This window comes from Chrysemys picta, chromosome 9, assembly GCF_011386835.1.
Source record: "Chrysemys picta bellii isolate R12L10 chromosome 9, ASM1138683v2, whole genome shotgun sequence".
NCBI lineage: Eukaryota > Metazoa > Chordata > Testudines > Emydidae > Chrysemys > Chrysemys picta.
This window is the reverse complement of record NC_088799.1, coordinates 24813336-24831048: the sequence shown is the minus strand read 5'-3', so window position 1 is coordinate 24831048 and position 17713 is coordinate 24813336. Positions and strand designations below refer to the sequence as shown.

General features: G+C 39.8%; 1 protein-coding gene and 1 long non-coding RNA gene across 5 annotated transcripts in view; one reads left to right on the top strand and one right to left on the bottom strand.

The window, feature by feature from the left end:
* The window catches only part of PLCH1 (phospholipase C eta 1), a 168065-nt gene that overhangs the window by 9116 nt on the left and 141236 nt on the right, over positions 1-17713 (bottom strand). For 2 of the 4 annotated variants that reach the window (XM_005286968.5, XM_024102552.3), the window contains exons 14-24: positions 17280-17351; positions 14553-14647; positions 13697-13794; positions 10492-10671; positions 10285-10392; positions 9333-9457; positions 8811-8895; positions 4272-4418; positions 3688-3767; positions 1754-1813; positions 921-1281 (exon numbers count right to left, since the gene is read on the bottom strand). In XM_005286968.5, the coding sequence (XP_005287025.2) occupies positions 921-1281; positions 1754-1813; positions 3688-3767; positions 4272-4418; positions 8811-8895; positions 9333-9457; positions 10285-10392; positions 10492-10671; positions 13697-13794; positions 14553-14647; positions 17280-17351 (1411 nt within the window). The remainder of the gene's footprint in view (positions 1-920; positions 1282-1753; positions 1814-3687; positions 3768-4271; positions 4419-8810; positions 8896-9332; positions 9458-10284; positions 10393-10491; positions 10672-13696; positions 13795-14552; positions 14648-17279; positions 17352-17713) is intronic. The other 2 variants (XM_008165035.4, XM_024102553.3) reach the window with 1 other exon arrangement.
* LOC135973658 (uncharacterized) overlaps positions 1-17713 on the top strand; it is a 90126-nt gene that overhangs the window by 68513 nt on the left and 3900 nt on the right. Inside the window, exon 2 of the long non-coding RNA XR_010590597.1 lies at positions 2442-2521. This is a non-coding gene — a long non-coding RNA (uncharacterized LOC135973658). The remainder of the gene's footprint in view (positions 1-2441; positions 2522-17713) is intronic.

The following is a 17713-nucleotide window of genomic DNA, read 5'->3' as shown; positions in this document are numbered from 1 at the left end:
CTGGAACTATTCAGATACTCCCGTGTGTCCCCTGTTGGGCACATTGAGCTGGATCTGCATTTCATTGGCACAGGTTTTACACCAAAGTCCACTGGATTCACCCCAGTGTATCAGATATCAAACTCAGGCCCAGTAGATCTCAAATATTTTTGTTCTGAGTAACTTCAAGAATCAAAACATACTACATGTAAACGTTTATAGTTTAATCTAGGAATATAAAAAATAACTAAGATTCCAGCCTCACTCACCATTTCCCCCATATAATCCAGGTTTATCATTTTTTAAAGTGAATTTTAAAGGACAATGTCAAGGTTCTTAGATTCAAAATTTGACCTACTTTTCCCCTTTTACATCTGTTTACAAAGTCCATGTTTTTCTTTAAATACATTGTTTCCAAAACAAATGCTTCCTGCTATTTTTCCCTTGAAAAAAAAAATTAAAAATACACAATGCTCATGGCTCTCATGCGGAAACTCACAGTAACAAACCCAGAGCTTGAAAATGATTGAGGAAAAAACAATTTTGGCAAGGATGTAGATTTCATCTTCAGGCTTCTAAAGAATACTTAAAAAATCAACTGCTAATAAACTAATTTTTTTAAATTATGAAAAGAAACTTGACAAGTGTTCTTTAAGCAAATCTGTGGAAAATACTCTAATCCATTTGCCTAGTGTGGGGAGAGGAAACTTGTCTTGGGTTTCACTTGTCAGGATACAGGAATAAGTTTAAAGATGCAAGTGACAGTTTTATTGCATATCACTTTAATAAGCGTAACAGTCATTTTACATCCTATGGGGCTTGATCCTGCAGTCCTTATTCACACGAGTTCAATGGAACTACTCACATGAGGATTGCAGCACTGAGCTTAATAATATGGTTTTAAAGCTACTGCACTAAAAGTCGCTTTGGAAGCATCTTACCAGAGGTATTTTCTTCTCTTTTGGTGTCTTTAATCATTTTACATTCTGGTGAAGACGATCCCATCAGAAGGAATTTGTCAACTGGCATAGAAGCAGGACGTGCTTGCAAACTCCTGGTTGTACGCCTTATAACTCCTTCCTTGTCTTTCATGTCTGTTGGCTCAGAGGTACCGTCTTTAATTTCTGTAGCTTCCTGAAAACCCATTTTGCTCTTCTTCCTGCCTTTTGCCGGAGCACTGGCTGTGCGTCGGAGAATTCGATCACCAATTGATCGTTTCCGCACGTAATGCCCATTGTTTTCAGCAGAATTGTGTTTGGGATTCTTGTTAAACAACCCTTTGAGTCCTATCAGCTGCCTATTCTGAAAACAAGAAAACAACCACAGTCTTTAAGTTCAGCCTGTGTTTTAAATTGCTATTGAATATATATTTGTGAATCATGAATGCAACATCAAAAAACAAAGCAAAGCAAAGCAAAAATTCACACCAACTAATTCACACATATTCAGACCAGGAAACAATCAGCATAGGTCACCATGAGTTCGTGCATGTATGAATTCCCCCTCATTAGGAAGGCAGCCTGCCATAATTACTGTGGATCTTTACTAGAAGTTTCCTAATCAGAGCTGACAAGACTGTAAGAAATGCTCTGTAGTGACAGGCTGCCCATTAACGTAGAGTTTTATGACATGGGCCTCATCAAAGCAACATTTAAATATTTCAGAATCTTAATGAGGAATGAAGAGATATGGTAGTTATGGTACATCATGCGACTGGGAACTGTTTGATAAATCTGTGCCCAGCAAGTGAAAAGTGCATGCTAATGAAGACTACCTTAGTGGCTCCTAGAAAGTGCAATATAGTATAACTGGGATTGAGGATTAAAGGACTCCACTGAAAGGAAAACAAATGCAAACATATTTGGCTAACATTTTCAAGGCTGTGACACGAGCAAACAAGATAGTTAGATAGTTGGTGTAAGTAATTCTCTATAGTTAAATCATTTAAAATAGATTATTAATCTTACACCAATCTCATTCAGATAGACATTTCACTAGGTATCCTCAGTTATACAGCGTATGGAAAGTACCTCCAGGTTTTAAATATATCTTGTAAAAAAACCAATACAGTCCATCATTAAAGTAAGCATTTGGTGGCGGGGCAAAATTTTATATAGAAGAGCTCAAGTCTCACAGGTGTTTTTTAAATCCTCTCCTAGTGCTATCATGCAGACCAATTATACTATGAAATTACTCAGAAATTCAATTTTTTCCTTAACTCTGTCCTCTCTGAAGAGTATGCGAGCCAAATAGCAATCCCTGTTGAATGTCAATGATATGGGATTTCATTTGTATTCACTTCTGCATCTGGATACCTCTACAGATCCTGGGAGCCCTACAGATCCTGGGAGCCCCTATACCTTTTCTTCAGTCCTTTTAATTTTCTTTTAAGATGGATTTAGTGTTGGTGAAAGATGCCAGATTGATCACTTTGGAAACTGAAGATCTCTGTGTTTCCACAGAACAGATACAGCCCAGGTGGTGTCAATGCAAGTTGCTCTGCAATGGCCTCCACCCTTTGTTGAAGAGACCACTTCCGGAGGTAAGAGCAAGTAATTCAGTTCCCATGTGCATTCAATCCCACTTACATGCTGAGACCAGGGTGCCAACTGTGGGGTAAACACCTGTACACATGAATCTGGACTGACATCGCCAACTCATTTAACATAGGGCAGGATGTTCATGAAATGGTCACAAATTCAGTCACTGTTGAGCTGGACTGGTGACCTAGGCCCCGTCTACACTCGCCTTCTCCCCTCAAATATTTCCGCTGATGCAGATCTACTCATTGGAGCAACTGCAGGTGCTTTAGTGCAGACAAAGTGCTGGTGGTGTTGGTTTTAGATCGTGTTGTTTAGATCTGCTCTGAGCAGAGAAAAAGACTCTGAGCTACCTGATTCCTCTTTTCACACTCCCTAAAAAAATAAATCTAAACATAGTCATTGAAATGAAGGTCCTTTTTATTCTTGGTACCCCTTTCTGTTTTAATTAACTTATCTATGCCGTTGACTTCTGGTAATCCTTTTAAACCCCTATTTATAGTAAACCTCTTGTAAACTGTTGAACAGAGGCAGCTAACGCTGAAACAATGAGTAATGCACTGAGCTTTTGCTTTCATTTTAAAACATGAAGTTTCAAAAAATTTTCATCTTTTGAAACATCGCAGAAAAGCAACAACACTTCACATGCTACAACTTAAATGGTTGAGAACTAAAATCGGAGTTTAAAACGTCTTGTCAAATACCCAGAAGAAATGGTGTGACTACAGCTCTTGACAATTACTTTTTAAAAATAAAGTAACTTAAAATGAGCCTTTAGGGATGTACTTACTGTACCTAGGTGAGAAATGAATATTAGGTGACAAAGAAAAGAGCATTCACAGTTATGCATGCTAGGATTATGGCAATGATATTGCTTTGTGGTTAAAGTGATCTTCTGTAAGGGTCAGGGGGGAAATTTAATATTATGGGCCTTATTCGCCATCACCTTGTGCTTTGTGTAGTCATTTACATAAGGGCTAAGGGAGTGAAACTGGGTGGTGTAAATGACGACACAAGGTGCAGAGCACTGGAGAATCAGGCCCTATGTCTCTTGTGATTATTGCTCCCATTAGTTCTATGAGGTTAGACTGATGCATCTTAACCCACTGTTGCCAGCAGTACGACACAGAAACATTTGTAAAGTATTTATGTTCCCATGTATACCTACCTTTCCATACATTTCATTGATTGTTATATGGACAAATATGGATGCTTCAGTTAGTCCCTCTAAGTAGACATGACGATAGCCTAATAAAATGAGAAAACAAAGTAAAGAATCAGCACTATGCATTTTATGTGCAGTTAGCAAGGCTGTCCATACAATGTCTTTTGCAATTATACATTTCATATACAGTAACTCTGAGCAATTGTTTATTAATAATAATACAGTCCCCTTTCATAACATCTTCCATCTGAGAACCTCAAATGGCTTCACAAACATTAATGAGTTTAGTCTTACAACCCCCTAGTGAGGTAAATAAGTATTTCTCTCCATTTTACAGGTGAGGAGACAGATACAGAGGCTGAGACTTTCAAAAGCCCATGGAACTGGGATCTAAATCCCTGAGGTAGCTTTGAGGATTCCCCCTCATAGCTATTAAGCAACTTGCCTAATGTCACACAGGAGGTCTGTGGAAGAGCTGGGCATAGAACCCAGCTGTTCTGACTCTCCATTCTATACTTTAACTACAAAACTATCCTTCCTCCTATTTTCAACTAAACATCAAAGTCAAGTCAATGAGTGGAACTAACCAGGCACAAGACTGCTGAAGGCCACAGTTCGTTGTCCAACAAAATCTCGACCAATAGGATCATGGTCCCAAACAAGAAATCGAACCAAAGCTATTTCAGGCATGTGGATGGTAAAAGTGAGAGTTTCCTCCCAAACAGGGTTAAATCCTATGGGACAAACAGAATAGAAAGTCAGGAAAATACAGCAACCGCAGCCAATGTTGACGTTATTATCTGTGAAACACCAGAGGTAAGGAAAACAGCCACTCAAACAGACCTGATGCACAAGTGACTATACGTTATTTCCCATTAAATATATATATGGAAATGTACCTATCTCATAGAACTAGAAGGGACCCCAAAAGGTCATTGAGTCCAGCCCCCTGCCTTCACTAGCAGGACTAAGTACTGATTTTGCCCCAGATCCCCCTCAAGGATTGAGCTTACAACCCTGGGTTTAGCAGGCCAATGCTCAAACCACTGAGCTATCCCTCAGTCACTAGCAGACAAATAAATGAAGATGCTGCAACATAGCCATTTCCCTTCCCTAAGTGGGGCCTTTGCTTTGTGGCTGCCTACCATAGGCACCGACTCCGTGGGTGCTCTGGGGCTGGAGAACCCATGGGGAAAAATTGGTGGGTGCTCTGCACCCACCGGCAGCTCCCCGCCCCAGCTCACCTCCACTCTGCCTCCTCCCCTGAGCATGCTTCTCCCCACTCCTTCCCAGCACCTGTTTTGGGCGGCAAGCGGTGGAAGGGAGGGGGAGGAGGAGGAATGCGGCGTGCTCGGGGAAGAGGCGGAGTCGAGGCGGGGATTTGGGGAGGAGTCCAACATTGGCAGGGAGGAGGCGGAGTCGCGATGCGGGCGAGCACCCACCGGTGCCAAGGGGTTGGCACCTGTGGCTGCTACATGGGAGTTGAGCTGTATGCGTGGCAAGCCAAGAGGATGGAATGAGGAGAATAGCCACTAATCCATTTTGCATTGTAATTTACACAGACTGCAGCACTATGACGTGCCTATGCAGCTGTCTGAAGAGATCCATATGCAGAAAAATTAGTAGTATCTCTCTGGCAGCTTTTATGAACAACAGAAAGGGTCTGGATTGAGCATCTGGCAAAGAGTCTGCATGTGGTGGCATGGCAGGGCAGACTGCTGTGCTACTTGTGTGAAGGTCAAGCTCAGCTAGGCCAAGATGCCCAGGAACGATCCCTGTGTTTCTCCATGGGTCACTGCCATTCATGAGAACTGACAGCCCCATTTCCGGGCTGTTCCACTCTGTTGCTAGCCTCGTGTCCCATAGGGGCTGATGTGGCAGAGAGGCTGTCTGTGGCATTGTTTGTTTTCATTTTGTTTCTCATTACTTGTATATACCATGCATGCTGTGTGATAAGTACTAGGGACTTCTATGTAAAGGAGACAGAAGCAGAGTCAAGGAAAAAGAGAGAGAGTGTGAGGAAGGCATTCTCCCTTCTCAACCACTCCATTATCTTATTTATCCCACTCCTGCAATTTTTGGCTAGAAAGCAGAATTTTAAAGTTTAAGATCCAAGGATATATCATCCAACAAAAGACAGTCACTTGGTTTCATGTGCTATCAAGCTTTGCAGTCCAACACCGATGCAAAAAAAAGTAATACAGTATCTGACTGATATAGTTGACTGCAGACACAGGATTTTTCTTAACCATTTTGTTTTTCTTGGTTCTGGTGTTGGTTGTCATCTTACCTGCAGACAGCTTCTGTCATGTCGCTGTTTCCATGATTCTACCGTGAGAAGTTCAATTATTACTCACACCTGCCCTCTTCCCAGGACTCTTGTTAAAAATTGAAGGGTTAGCCTTGTTTTCTTCTCTTCTCACTAGCTAGGAGATTCCAGCCCATTCTTCACTCTATAGGGACTGTGGCTTGAATACGTCAGAACTATGTTAACTGCCTAATTAAGGACCAGATCCTGCCACCCCTTTCACATGCTGTGTAATAACTTACCCTGGAAATTGTCCCATTGTAATCACTATGGATACCTTCACCAGTGTTAGTGTTCAATGGGACTACCAGCATAACAAGGTATTACTACAGTATTACTTAACATGAGGCAAGGATGGCAGAATCTGTCCCTAAGAGTATAATTCAATAACCATTGGAGAGAGAATTACACATAGATGTAGCAGAGAAGAATAGACCCCAAAAGACTAAAACATTTAGGGCCTGACTCTCTTGTATGCCCTGTTGCCTTTATATAGCTTTGGTGGGGTAAAAGGGCCATAAAGGGGGAGAAAACAGCCTCAGGAAATGTCCTCTACGCAAGAAGGCCCTCTGGAAAGAGCAGAGCAGCTCTGTGCTAGCCTACTCCATGTCGCTAGGTGCATGCCAGGAACAATTCAACAATAATTTATAGTCAAATACACCTCTACCCTGATATAACATGACCTGATATAACATGAATTCGGATATAACGCTGTAAAGCAGCGCTCGGGGGGGGGGGGGCTGCGCGCTCTGGCAGATTAAAGCAAGTTCGATATAACGCGGTTTCACCTATAACGCGGTAAGATTTTTTGGCTCCCGAGGACAGCGTTATATCAGGGTAGAGGTGTACTATCAAAAACTGCAGACCCAGATAAAAATCAGCATGGAAATTTCACCCTTGTCAATCACTAGAAGGTAATTCTCAAACTCATCAGGGACATAATAACATGGAGAAGGACCAGAATATCACAAGGACATTTGGACAATCTTGAAAACTGGAGTTACAGAAATGGGATGAAATTGAATGGTAAAATGTGTAACGTCATGCATGTAGGAACTAGCAATAAGAATTTTTGCTACAAACTTGGGATTTACTGGTTGGAAGTGACAGAGGATGAGAAAGACCTGAGTATACTGGTCAACCATAGGATGACTATGAACCACCAGCGTGATGTGGCCATGCAAAAGGCAAATGCAATCCTAGGATGCATCAGGCAAAGTATTTCCAGTAGAGACAGGGAAGTGTTATTACCATCGTACAAGGCCCTGGTGAGACCTCATCTGGAATACTACATATAGTTTTGATCTCCCATATTTAAGAAAGATTAATTAAACCTGGAACAGATGCAGAGAGAGGCTACTAGGACCAGAGAAATAGGGAGAGGGATAGCTCAGTGGTTTGAGGATTGGTCTGCTAAAGCCAGGGTTGCAAGTTCAATCCTTGAGGGGGCCACTTAGGGATCTGGGGCAAACTCAGTACTTGGTCCTGCTAATGAAGGCAGGGGGCTGGACTCAATGACCTTTTGAGGTCCCTTCCAGTTCTAGGAGATAGGATATCTCCATTTATTTATTTATTTAGGAATGGAGAACCTGCCTGACAAGAGGAGACTTGTGGAGCTTGACTTGTTTAGCCTAATAAAAGGAAGTCTATGGGAAGATCTGATTGCTCTCTATGAATACATCAGAGAGGCAAACACCAGGGAGGGGGAGGAATTATTTAACTTAAGGGCCAGTGTTGGACAAATGGATATAAACTGGCCTTCAACAAGTTTAGGCTTGAAATTAAACAAAGGTTTCTAATTATCAGAGGAGTGAAGTAACTGGGTCCCATAACACAATTGTTATTTGAGTGTGGAAAATTCTGACTCTAACCAGTTCCTAACTTGGTTTGGCTGGCCAATATGGACATGGCAAACCATGCCTGAATAACTGCATTATGTAGCAGCCTAGATTACAGCAACCATTTGCATTGGTTGACCAAACCATATTAGCATGTCTAAGCATGGACGTTTTTTACCCTTTTAAGAAATTTGGGCTAAACACAGTTTCTAACACTCTTTTTTCCAAACCATATCCGCAATGGCCAGTTGAAACTGATTTTGCTGGAACTGATGTTAAACACAATTTCTCAAAATGATTAAAAACCTTGTTTAGGTGGGGCTTAAACCAAATGAGAAAAAAGTCCATGCAATCCCTGAAGGATTAGTAGGTCAGCAGCTGACACCTCAGCATTCCACAGCTCTCCTCTGCATTGATCTAGCAATATCTTTTTTATTATTTGAAAATATGGTTGTACTTCATATTAAGGATACATTTATAAATAACTTATAAAAGGCTAATAAATGATTAATAGTAGTTATAAGCATATTATAGACATGAGAAATATGTTTTATTGATGGTTCTAAATACATCAGTAAAGGTTTTATAGATATATGCCCTTATTTTAACCAAGTTTTTGACCTGTTCATTAACTGTTTATAAGCTACACCTCTACCCCGATATAACGCGACCTGATAGAACATGAATTTGGTTATAATGTGGTAAAGCAGCGCTTCAGGGGGGCAGGGCTGTGCACTCCGGTGGATCAAAGCAAGTTCGATATAACGCGGTTTCACCTATAATGTGGTAAGGTTTTTTGGCTCCCGAGGACAGCGTTCTAGCGGGGTAGAGGTGTATTGATAAATATTCTTTTAATATAAAGTGTGACCAAAAAAAATACTATGTTCATCACTCTTTGCGTCTCTGGTAAATTATTCTAGTCATTCATAATTATTCAATAATTTACTATAGAAAAGAGGAAGTAGGGTACGTTATCTTACCATTGTCATCAACCACTCTGGTCTGGTCTTTACAGCAATCTACAGGTAACCCAATAATTTCCACTTCGACAAAAGGATCTATTATCTATTTTAAAAAACAACAATTTAAAAGCAACTCGTCCTTATATATAAAAGATAATTTTCTATTAAACTCTCACATAAATGCACATTTGAATGCTAAAGCCACTGCTCAGTGTGATTATGGGAAATGCCACAGTAGACTACAGAATGATGTAGGTTTCATCATTGCTGTTTTGTGACACTGGGACATGTGGCCAGGTGGAATAAACTTTCAGATCAGTGCTAACAGCTGAAGAAATACTAACCAGCAGAATATATAGAATACAGGAATTGTGGGAAAAATCCAGATCTCATGTGCAAATCCTGAACATCTGAAAATTACTGGCATATTTTAATTTAGGAGAAAAGCTCTCTTTAGGACAAATGCTCCCATGTCACTCCCAGGCATTCTATGACAGTTATAGTGAAAAAAAGTATTTAGTATCACTCAAACTACTTTACCTCCCCTCTGTCTCCTAATACTGAATCTGGAGGCTTAGGTAGTTGCTGTCCACTGATGACTTTGAGAATAAGCTGCTTTTTAGGGTTGGCAGGAAGTGGATCACCGGAATAAGGGTTGAATGTACCTAGAGGTTTGCAGAGAATGAGAAAAAATAAAACCCTTAATATCAGAAATCCTATACAGGAGAAAAAAACAGAACTCCTACCCTCCCGAATGCATAGAATAAATAACATCATATAATCACATGCTTGATTGGGCCTCCTGTCTATAACTTAATTTCTACAAATGACATTCTCCCTGATGCAGAGGGCTCATTCAAGGACCTCTAACTACATAGGCCCAGGCACATTTTATGAGAATGATCCTACCAGTTCCAGTGTTAAACTGGCTCAAAGAAATAATGTGATTTTAAAATGATGGTGGCAAAACCAAAACCCTAAACAAATAGAAATGTGCTCACTGTATGAGCATAAGGATCACTGACTCCTGTTCCAGAAATACCAGGATGCCCATTGATTTCAGTGACAGATCAGGCCGCAAAAGCTGACTGCTATGGGGTGTTAAGCAACTTCACCTCCCAAGTTGCTCAGGCAGGTCTACACTTTGTAGGAGGGACCCAGAATATCACAAGACTGGGTGCTAATAACTTACCTAGATTAACTCTGAGAGATCATATTATAGTATTTATACATTCAGAACGCTGGCAGTCATTTTTTTAAGGTTGATAGCAAACACTGCAAATGTGCCTTTCATTTAATCATTTAAAAAGTCAGATGCAAACCAAGCTAATTATTTTATATGTGTCAAAAAGCTCCCATGCAAGTTCTTGTTTTAATTCCTTGTTTTATTCTAGATATTTAGCTCTACATGCAAAATAATGGAAAACTGACTGCAAAAGTCATTTTCTAAAATAACTGCCATAATAATAATAAATGTGTAGTATGACATTACCTTTGCACATCTGCTGAGGTTTGAGGACATACCCACAGTTGCCATTCATCCTGAACTTTGCTTGATTAACCTGCATCATGCGCCCATCAGACTGGTAGTTTAATGCCACTGTTGAATTAAGAGATTTAGGAATCATTGATTAGTGTAACTGTAACTTGCATTTAACATAAAACCCATGTGAAAACATTACATACATAAAACACCTACCCAGCTGGCAACCAGCATTCCAGTACGGTAAGGGGTTGAAATTGCTGGAGTCAATCCGATATGCAGATGGATAGATTCTGGTGAGCTGTTTCTGGTTGTAAAGTATAAACTGCTCAGACTTCTGCTGCACTACCTGGTGGGCCCTCGTTTCACTGAATGACAACACATTTCCCATAGTCCCTATGTGTTTATAGTTTAAAAAAAAACAAGAACAACAACTGTGAGACAAATTGCTATATTCACAGGTTAGTTGGACTGACATCAGTGGAGTTAGTCTAGATTCACAGATCATCATATCATATGCTTGCTTTACTCTGACAGCTGGAGATCAAGTGGAAAAGATATACAATATGGCCGCTAATTCCCATTAGGCAATATTCCTAAACTGTGTTGAGTTCAATAAAGCTGTTGTATAATGAACAAACTCTTTCCATACCTATGATTAGGTTCTCCCTCATCCTACCTCCATATACCCATGAGATCTTTCAGCTACCTCCTGACAGTCTGCAAATCCCCTCAGGCTTTGACAATCCTCTTCCACACTACCCTGGAAGGATAGATCACATAGACCTCAGAATAGCACTGCCTTGCTGTTGTGCTCTTTCTGTAACCTTGCCCTACCTCACCTGCAAGTTTGCGCCTCTAGGTCTTTCCTCTATAGGGATTTGGGCAAGGGCTGGAATGGGAAGGAATGGACCAAGGTACCAACCTCCATTTGCAGGACTGTCCCTTGCTCGGCCTCCTGCTTTCCAGGCGTATGTGGAAAACCAGGCAGGAGTCAATGCTAATTGAAAATGCATCATATCCTGGAAGCCCCAGCCGGAACTGTTGCTGAGAAGCTACAGGGGACTTGCACAATGACAATGGCTAAAATCTTGCTGAAGCCTTGTAGAGAGGGGGGGAGAGTAATCAGCTCAGCCCCACAGAAAGTCACCTCCTTTCTCTATGGATCAGGGATACCCTTCCCTGTGGATCCCCCAGATCCATGGGAGGAGAACTCCTATGCAATCCAGAGTCTCCTGAATTCATTCCACTAGAGGAAATATTTGCATGAAAGCTTGGGTTCTCATTTGGGGCCTAAAACATTACCCTGATTCTCACCTTTCCCTAAGTCAGTAGGCATTGTCCTGCACTCTTATATAGCTTGTCTCTATGGCTGAAGTGCTTTTAAATGTAGGTTCATAATTCTCTGCACAGTATTTTTTTAAGCAGAAATAACCCTTGCACTTGAATTTGTTTTTTCTATCTTCCATATAGAGACAGATACTCTAATTAAACAGAGCCCCTGAGCAGTATCTGTCACTTTCAGATATTTAAAGCTGCTCAGTGGCATAATTAGTCTTTGCTTATATTACTATTCTGGGAGAGCTGAAAAAGGCAGTACAAATTGCTACAGAAATTAAGAAATGTTTGCAGCTAATAGAAAAGCATTTATATTCTTTTAAAAGAACAAGTGTTCACTTTCAGCACTTAGGAACTGAGGAGCTGATCCGTAAGACTAGACCTGTGATCCACAGCTAGACCTCTGACAGTGGCCAGTACCAGATAAGTCAGAAGAAGGTGCCAAAAGCATGTAGTAGCAATTGTGGAATAATCTAGTCACAGGACAAGTTTCTTCCAAGCCCTATTAGTTAGTTGTTGTCTTGTGCCCTGAATCATGAAGGTTTAGTTCCCCTATAAAAATGTTTAGCCTATTGTTCTTATTACTCTTATGAACATCTAATCCTAGTAAAAATGCTACTAAACTCTTGGCCTCAATGACATCTTGCGGCAATGAGTTCCTCTAGTTTATTAGGCAATGTGTGAAGAAGTATTTTCTTTAATCAGTTTTACATCTATTGTCTTTCAGTTTCACCAAGTGTACTCAAGTCCTTGTTCTATGTGAAAGGGTAAATTGTAGCACCCAGTCTCCCACCTGTATATCAATCACACCTCCGCTTATTCATCTTCTCTCTCAAGAGACCCAGTCTTTTCAATCTTTTTTTAATGTAGAAATCTTTCCTCTGAGCATTTCTGTCTTTTTTCTGAGCTACAATGACCAGGACTAAGCACAGTATTCTAGGTGGAGACGCCCAACATGAGAAACTCTAAAGGGGCCTGATTTTCAGGAAATACTGAGCATTCAGCATCTGAATATCAGACCCAAAATTCACCCAAAACAACTAGTCACTTTTAGATTGCTTGGCCTGAGTTTCTCTGCAATGCCTTTATCCTCCTTAATTACTCCATTTACTCACTGGTAGTCCGAAAGCCCATATATTCCCATACAAGCTGACATACACATAGAATTTCTTGTTTGTTTTTACATCTTTGGCTATCTGCTCTTCAAATTCCATCTTAGCCCTGTCAATTTCCATTTTACCTTGTCTAGAAAAACAACAGTAAGCTCTTTGGGGCAGAGACCATGTGTACCTCTATACAGCACCTAGCATAAAGAAGTCCTGATCCCAACTAGGGCCTCTGGGCACTGCATAATATTAATATTAAATAATAGTAGTATACTGTTATGATAAAAACTAAGATAAATCTCATAATACAGTGAAACCATACAAGCTTCTCCTGGAAGAGTCTGCATTCCCAGAATCACACAGAGGGAGCATTACTAAATTATGAAACTCACAAGGAAACTGAAGAAACATGGGAGGGCACATTTCTCTGGGGAAGAAAAGGAAGGCGTTATACCAGTGGTGGGCAACCTGTGGCCCGCGTGCCGCATGCAGCCCATCAGGGAAATCCACTGGCAGGCCGCAAGGCAGTTTGTTTACATTGATTGTCCGCAGGCACGGCCGCCTGCAGCTCTCAGTGGCCACAGTTTGCCGTTCCCGGCCAATGGGAGCCGCAGGAAGTGGCGCGGGGCACAAGGACATGCTGGCCACTGCTTACCGCAGCTCCCATTGGCCAGAAATGGTGAACCATAGCCACTGGGAGCTGTGGGCGGCCGTGCCTGTGGACGGTCAATATAAACAAACTATCTTGCGGCCCGCCAGCAGATTACCCTGATGGACCACAGGTTGCACACCACTGTGTTATACTATCTTTCTCCATGGATAAAGATAGGTGATAAGAACTGATGAGCTACCTGATCAACTTTTAAAAGTTCTCTGAAAATAGAGGAAACTTAAGACCACAGGCATGTGTCCCATCCAAAGATAGTCAAGTGAAATAACAACACTTATATAAGTGAAATTTACATCCACGGTCTCACCATCATCTACTATATCTTGGGCTGCCACAGAGTTTGTGTACACCACTAAATCAGAAAGAGCACGGCACAGCTTCATGGTTTTTCTCCGGCGGCCCAACCTGTTGAGTAACATTATATATTAAAAACAAAGCAGATTTTTATTTTTAATACTTACAAATTATTTAAATCTCTCCTCTGTAATTCTGTCCTTTTCAAAAAATTAATTCACAACTGAGCACCGTTATATCCATTTATACTATATATTAACTATAGCTGTTTCCTAACTGAAAGACAAGTTTAAATAGCAAGAAATAAAGGAAAAGCAACGGGCTTACTAAACAGGATTTGGGGCAATCTCTAAAATTATGGTTCATTCCAAACCCCTGTTTCTCTCTCCCTCTGTGTCTCTCTCTCACACACACATACACATTCTAGATATCGTGTTATACTAACAAAAACAAGATGGGCAACCAGCTTTAGAAAAAAATCAGCAAAAGGGACATTTTAAATGCAATAAATGCATACTTGAAAATGCATTTATTCCATTCTCAGCTGTAATGAACTGGGAGAGGTTGTGATGTGCTTTTATTCAGTCTATTTTCATGTAAAATTGATTTTGGATTTTTTTCCACTAGCTAAGTATTGCTGCACCATTTCTATTCAATTTAAAAGTAATTATTATTTGTATTTCACTGAAATGCCATTTAACTCAGTATTGGGATTTTATGCAAATACATTTCAACAATGCAGGCGACACAACAGATTTGCTATTGAGAACTGACTTAGGTCACTGGGATGGCATAAAGCACAATATGGAGATTTAATGGCAAAATGTCTCTCTTTTTTAATGACATCAAAAATTGTGGGGATTTCTGACCTGTACAACTGCCCAGTTTCCTTTCCAGAAGAATTTTGTTGACTTTCTTCATCATCAGATGTGCTATGAGATTTGGACCTTGATTTGACAGCTTTCTGTTGGGGGAAATCAATGAATCCATCTGCCATGTAAATCCACAACACTTTACTGACATTAAATGGAGTTTAAGATGCCCCAAAGATGCACCAGGTGACCTGACTGGTATTTTATATATCTCATTTCTATGATTTAAAAAAATAACAGATCTGGTTTTGATTCAAAATAGGCAATGGCCATCGTCTTACTGTCTCAGTGTAATGTATTAGAGAACATGGGGCTACATTCTTGCTGGCAACTCTGCAAATACAGGATAAAAGATAGCCAAGATGGGATCTGTGGGGTAGGCTCTTGTGCCCTGATTTTTACGCTCACAAAATTCAAGGTCTTCACACCCCACAGGCGCTCCATGGATTAAACAGCAGTGCAGCAATCTGGGACAGGATTTGTAGACATCATCCACATGAATTCCACCTCACCCTTGGACCCACTATCACGTTACACTCCTCCTTCACTTGCACTATACTTTTGGTACAAATAACCTGCATATATGCTTTTGCAAAGGCTAATGAGAGGATAGATTATAGGTGGGAGATAAAAATGAGAGCCAGTATTTGGCCTGTAATAAAACCAAAATCATGACTGCTGTTTCCACTAAACTAGTATTGGTCATATTGGATTTCTTATGTACCATAGTATATTTAATAACAGCAAAAGATCTTTAATAGAAAGTAACACAAATACAAAATGAATTGCTTCCAGCTATGACTTCTGTGCCATTTATAAGAGAAGATTAACAAATGCATTCCCAAACAGTCTCTAATCAAAATTTCCAAACATCTTAAAGTTTGTTTCTGTTTTATGAGCCATACAGTATATGAAAGGATCAAAAGATTCTAATTCCATACAATACACAATAAAATTTCTACCTACAATAAAAAGGCTAACATTTCGAAAGAATTCTCTTTTCATAAGCATCTCTCTTTTAAATAGCAATAATGATTGCCAACTGTAGCTTTTGTGATGCCAACAAGTAGCCAGTTTACTGAAAATATCTTTTCTATAGTGTAGTCTCTCCAACCTTTGATTTCAACATTCTTACATATTCAGTGACATTCTGACTGCAGTTCAAAGAGCTCTTTAATTTCCCCTCTCAGTATTAAGAGGTGGCTACTGTGTAAGTCAGAATTCCTTTTCCTTTCTCTCGCAGATTAATCCTACTACATTCCATCTGAACGTCACAGATTTTATTTAATTTAATAAATAAAGACCGTAACTGAGTTGATCCTTCTGTCCTCAGTGCTGAAATAGAATAATCAACCCTTTTGGAGATTATGTATGCTGTTTAGTCTTAAATCTGGGGGCTGGGAGTCTGGACTCCTGAATTCCACTTACAGCTCTGTCAATGACTCAGTGAGTGAACCTGATATAGTTACTTATGCATCTGATGAAGTGGGTATTCACCCACAAAAGCTTATGCTCCAATATATCTGTTAGTCTTAAAGGTGCCACAGGACTCTGTTGCTTTTTACAGATCCAGACTAACACGGCTACCCCTCTGACACTTTACTTAACCCCGATTTCCAAAGTTACAAATTTTCAAAGCATTTACATTTAATACACTTGAATAAGTATCCTGAATTTCACAGTGGCTATGCACACACAGCTTCCAATTAGGCCATTTATTTAGGAGCCTAAATTTAGATTTAGGTGAGTAATTTTAGGTACTAATATTTAAAAATATTGGCCTCAAACCCCCTGTGCCTCAGTTTACCCTCTTTCACAGGGTATCCACTTAAAGTTACATAGCATACTGTTCTGTTGTGAGAATTCATTAATGTCTGCTTAGAGTTTTGAGAGTCTGTACATGTGAAGATTACTACTACTATATATCATCCTAAGCATCCTTTTGGCTGCCAGCATGGAAAATGACAGTGTTCTAAGGGTTAAGTTATTCTAAGTCTGTCTTGGTCTGTCTGCAAAAGTCATTAAAAAAAATAATACTCTGTCTTACTTATTTCAGCAAAGATCTGAAGTAAATGGGGCATCCAACTGCCAATTAGAATAATTAGTTGAAGTGATTAAATGATTAAAACGTTTTCCACTCCTCAGTGTAGCCAGTAATTTCAGTTTTTTTAGCAATGGATTTCTTTATCTGGGATCCCAGTATAGAGCATTTATTATCTCATCTGTGTACATGGGATTCCAATGTGTAACACCCATTAGAGTGTATTTTACTTGTAGAAATCACCTGTGTATTGAATGGATTTCTTATTACTCACCTTTTAGTTCCCTGAAAGACAAAGATTGTGAACATGTGCACTTAGCTAAAGCAACCACAACAACAACCTACTAGTTTTAAACCAGTGCAATTTTATGATCTATTTACAAATAGGAGGCTTGATTCTCTTCTCCATTATACCACTTCCACACTAGTGTAACTTCACTGATTTCATTTGAATTAAACCAGCATGATTAAATGGAGTTATGCTGACATAAAACTGGTATAACAGATTAAAGAATCAGATCATGCAACGCCACAAAAATTCAGATATTATCTGAAATGCAATTAAAAGCCATGAAAAATTACACTTTTACAAAACGGAAGTATAGGGCCTGGTTCTGCCATGGTCATTGAGTAACCTCTATTTATTAACTCTTAGACAAACAACAGATATGAGTTCCACCTACCTTGTATTTCCCAAAATTGCCCATTAATGAGCGGCTATGGGATTTCTTCCCACTTTCTTTTGTGTCTCGGTTCTGTACAAAGAAAAGTGCACAATGAACATATTTTTCAAGCCAGCTCAGGAAGGGTCTTTCTTTTGTTATTTTTTTAAGTTTGCTACAATCTTTAAAAAGAGGTATTTTTCACACTAATATGCATTCTTGTATGTGACACTGTTATTAAGATAATATAATAATTACACGGGGGGAATAAGAGTGAAAGTGAAGCTGTTGAAGTCTAAACCCAAAATACTTAGCTTTGGATGTAAATTTAAATCTGCATCTGTAATACAGGATTTTTCTTCTTCTTTATACTATTAATGACTTGGCAACCACTGATGGTAGGGAAAATATACAAGTAGTAATGCAACAGCATTTTAAACCTAACTGAAGACCAG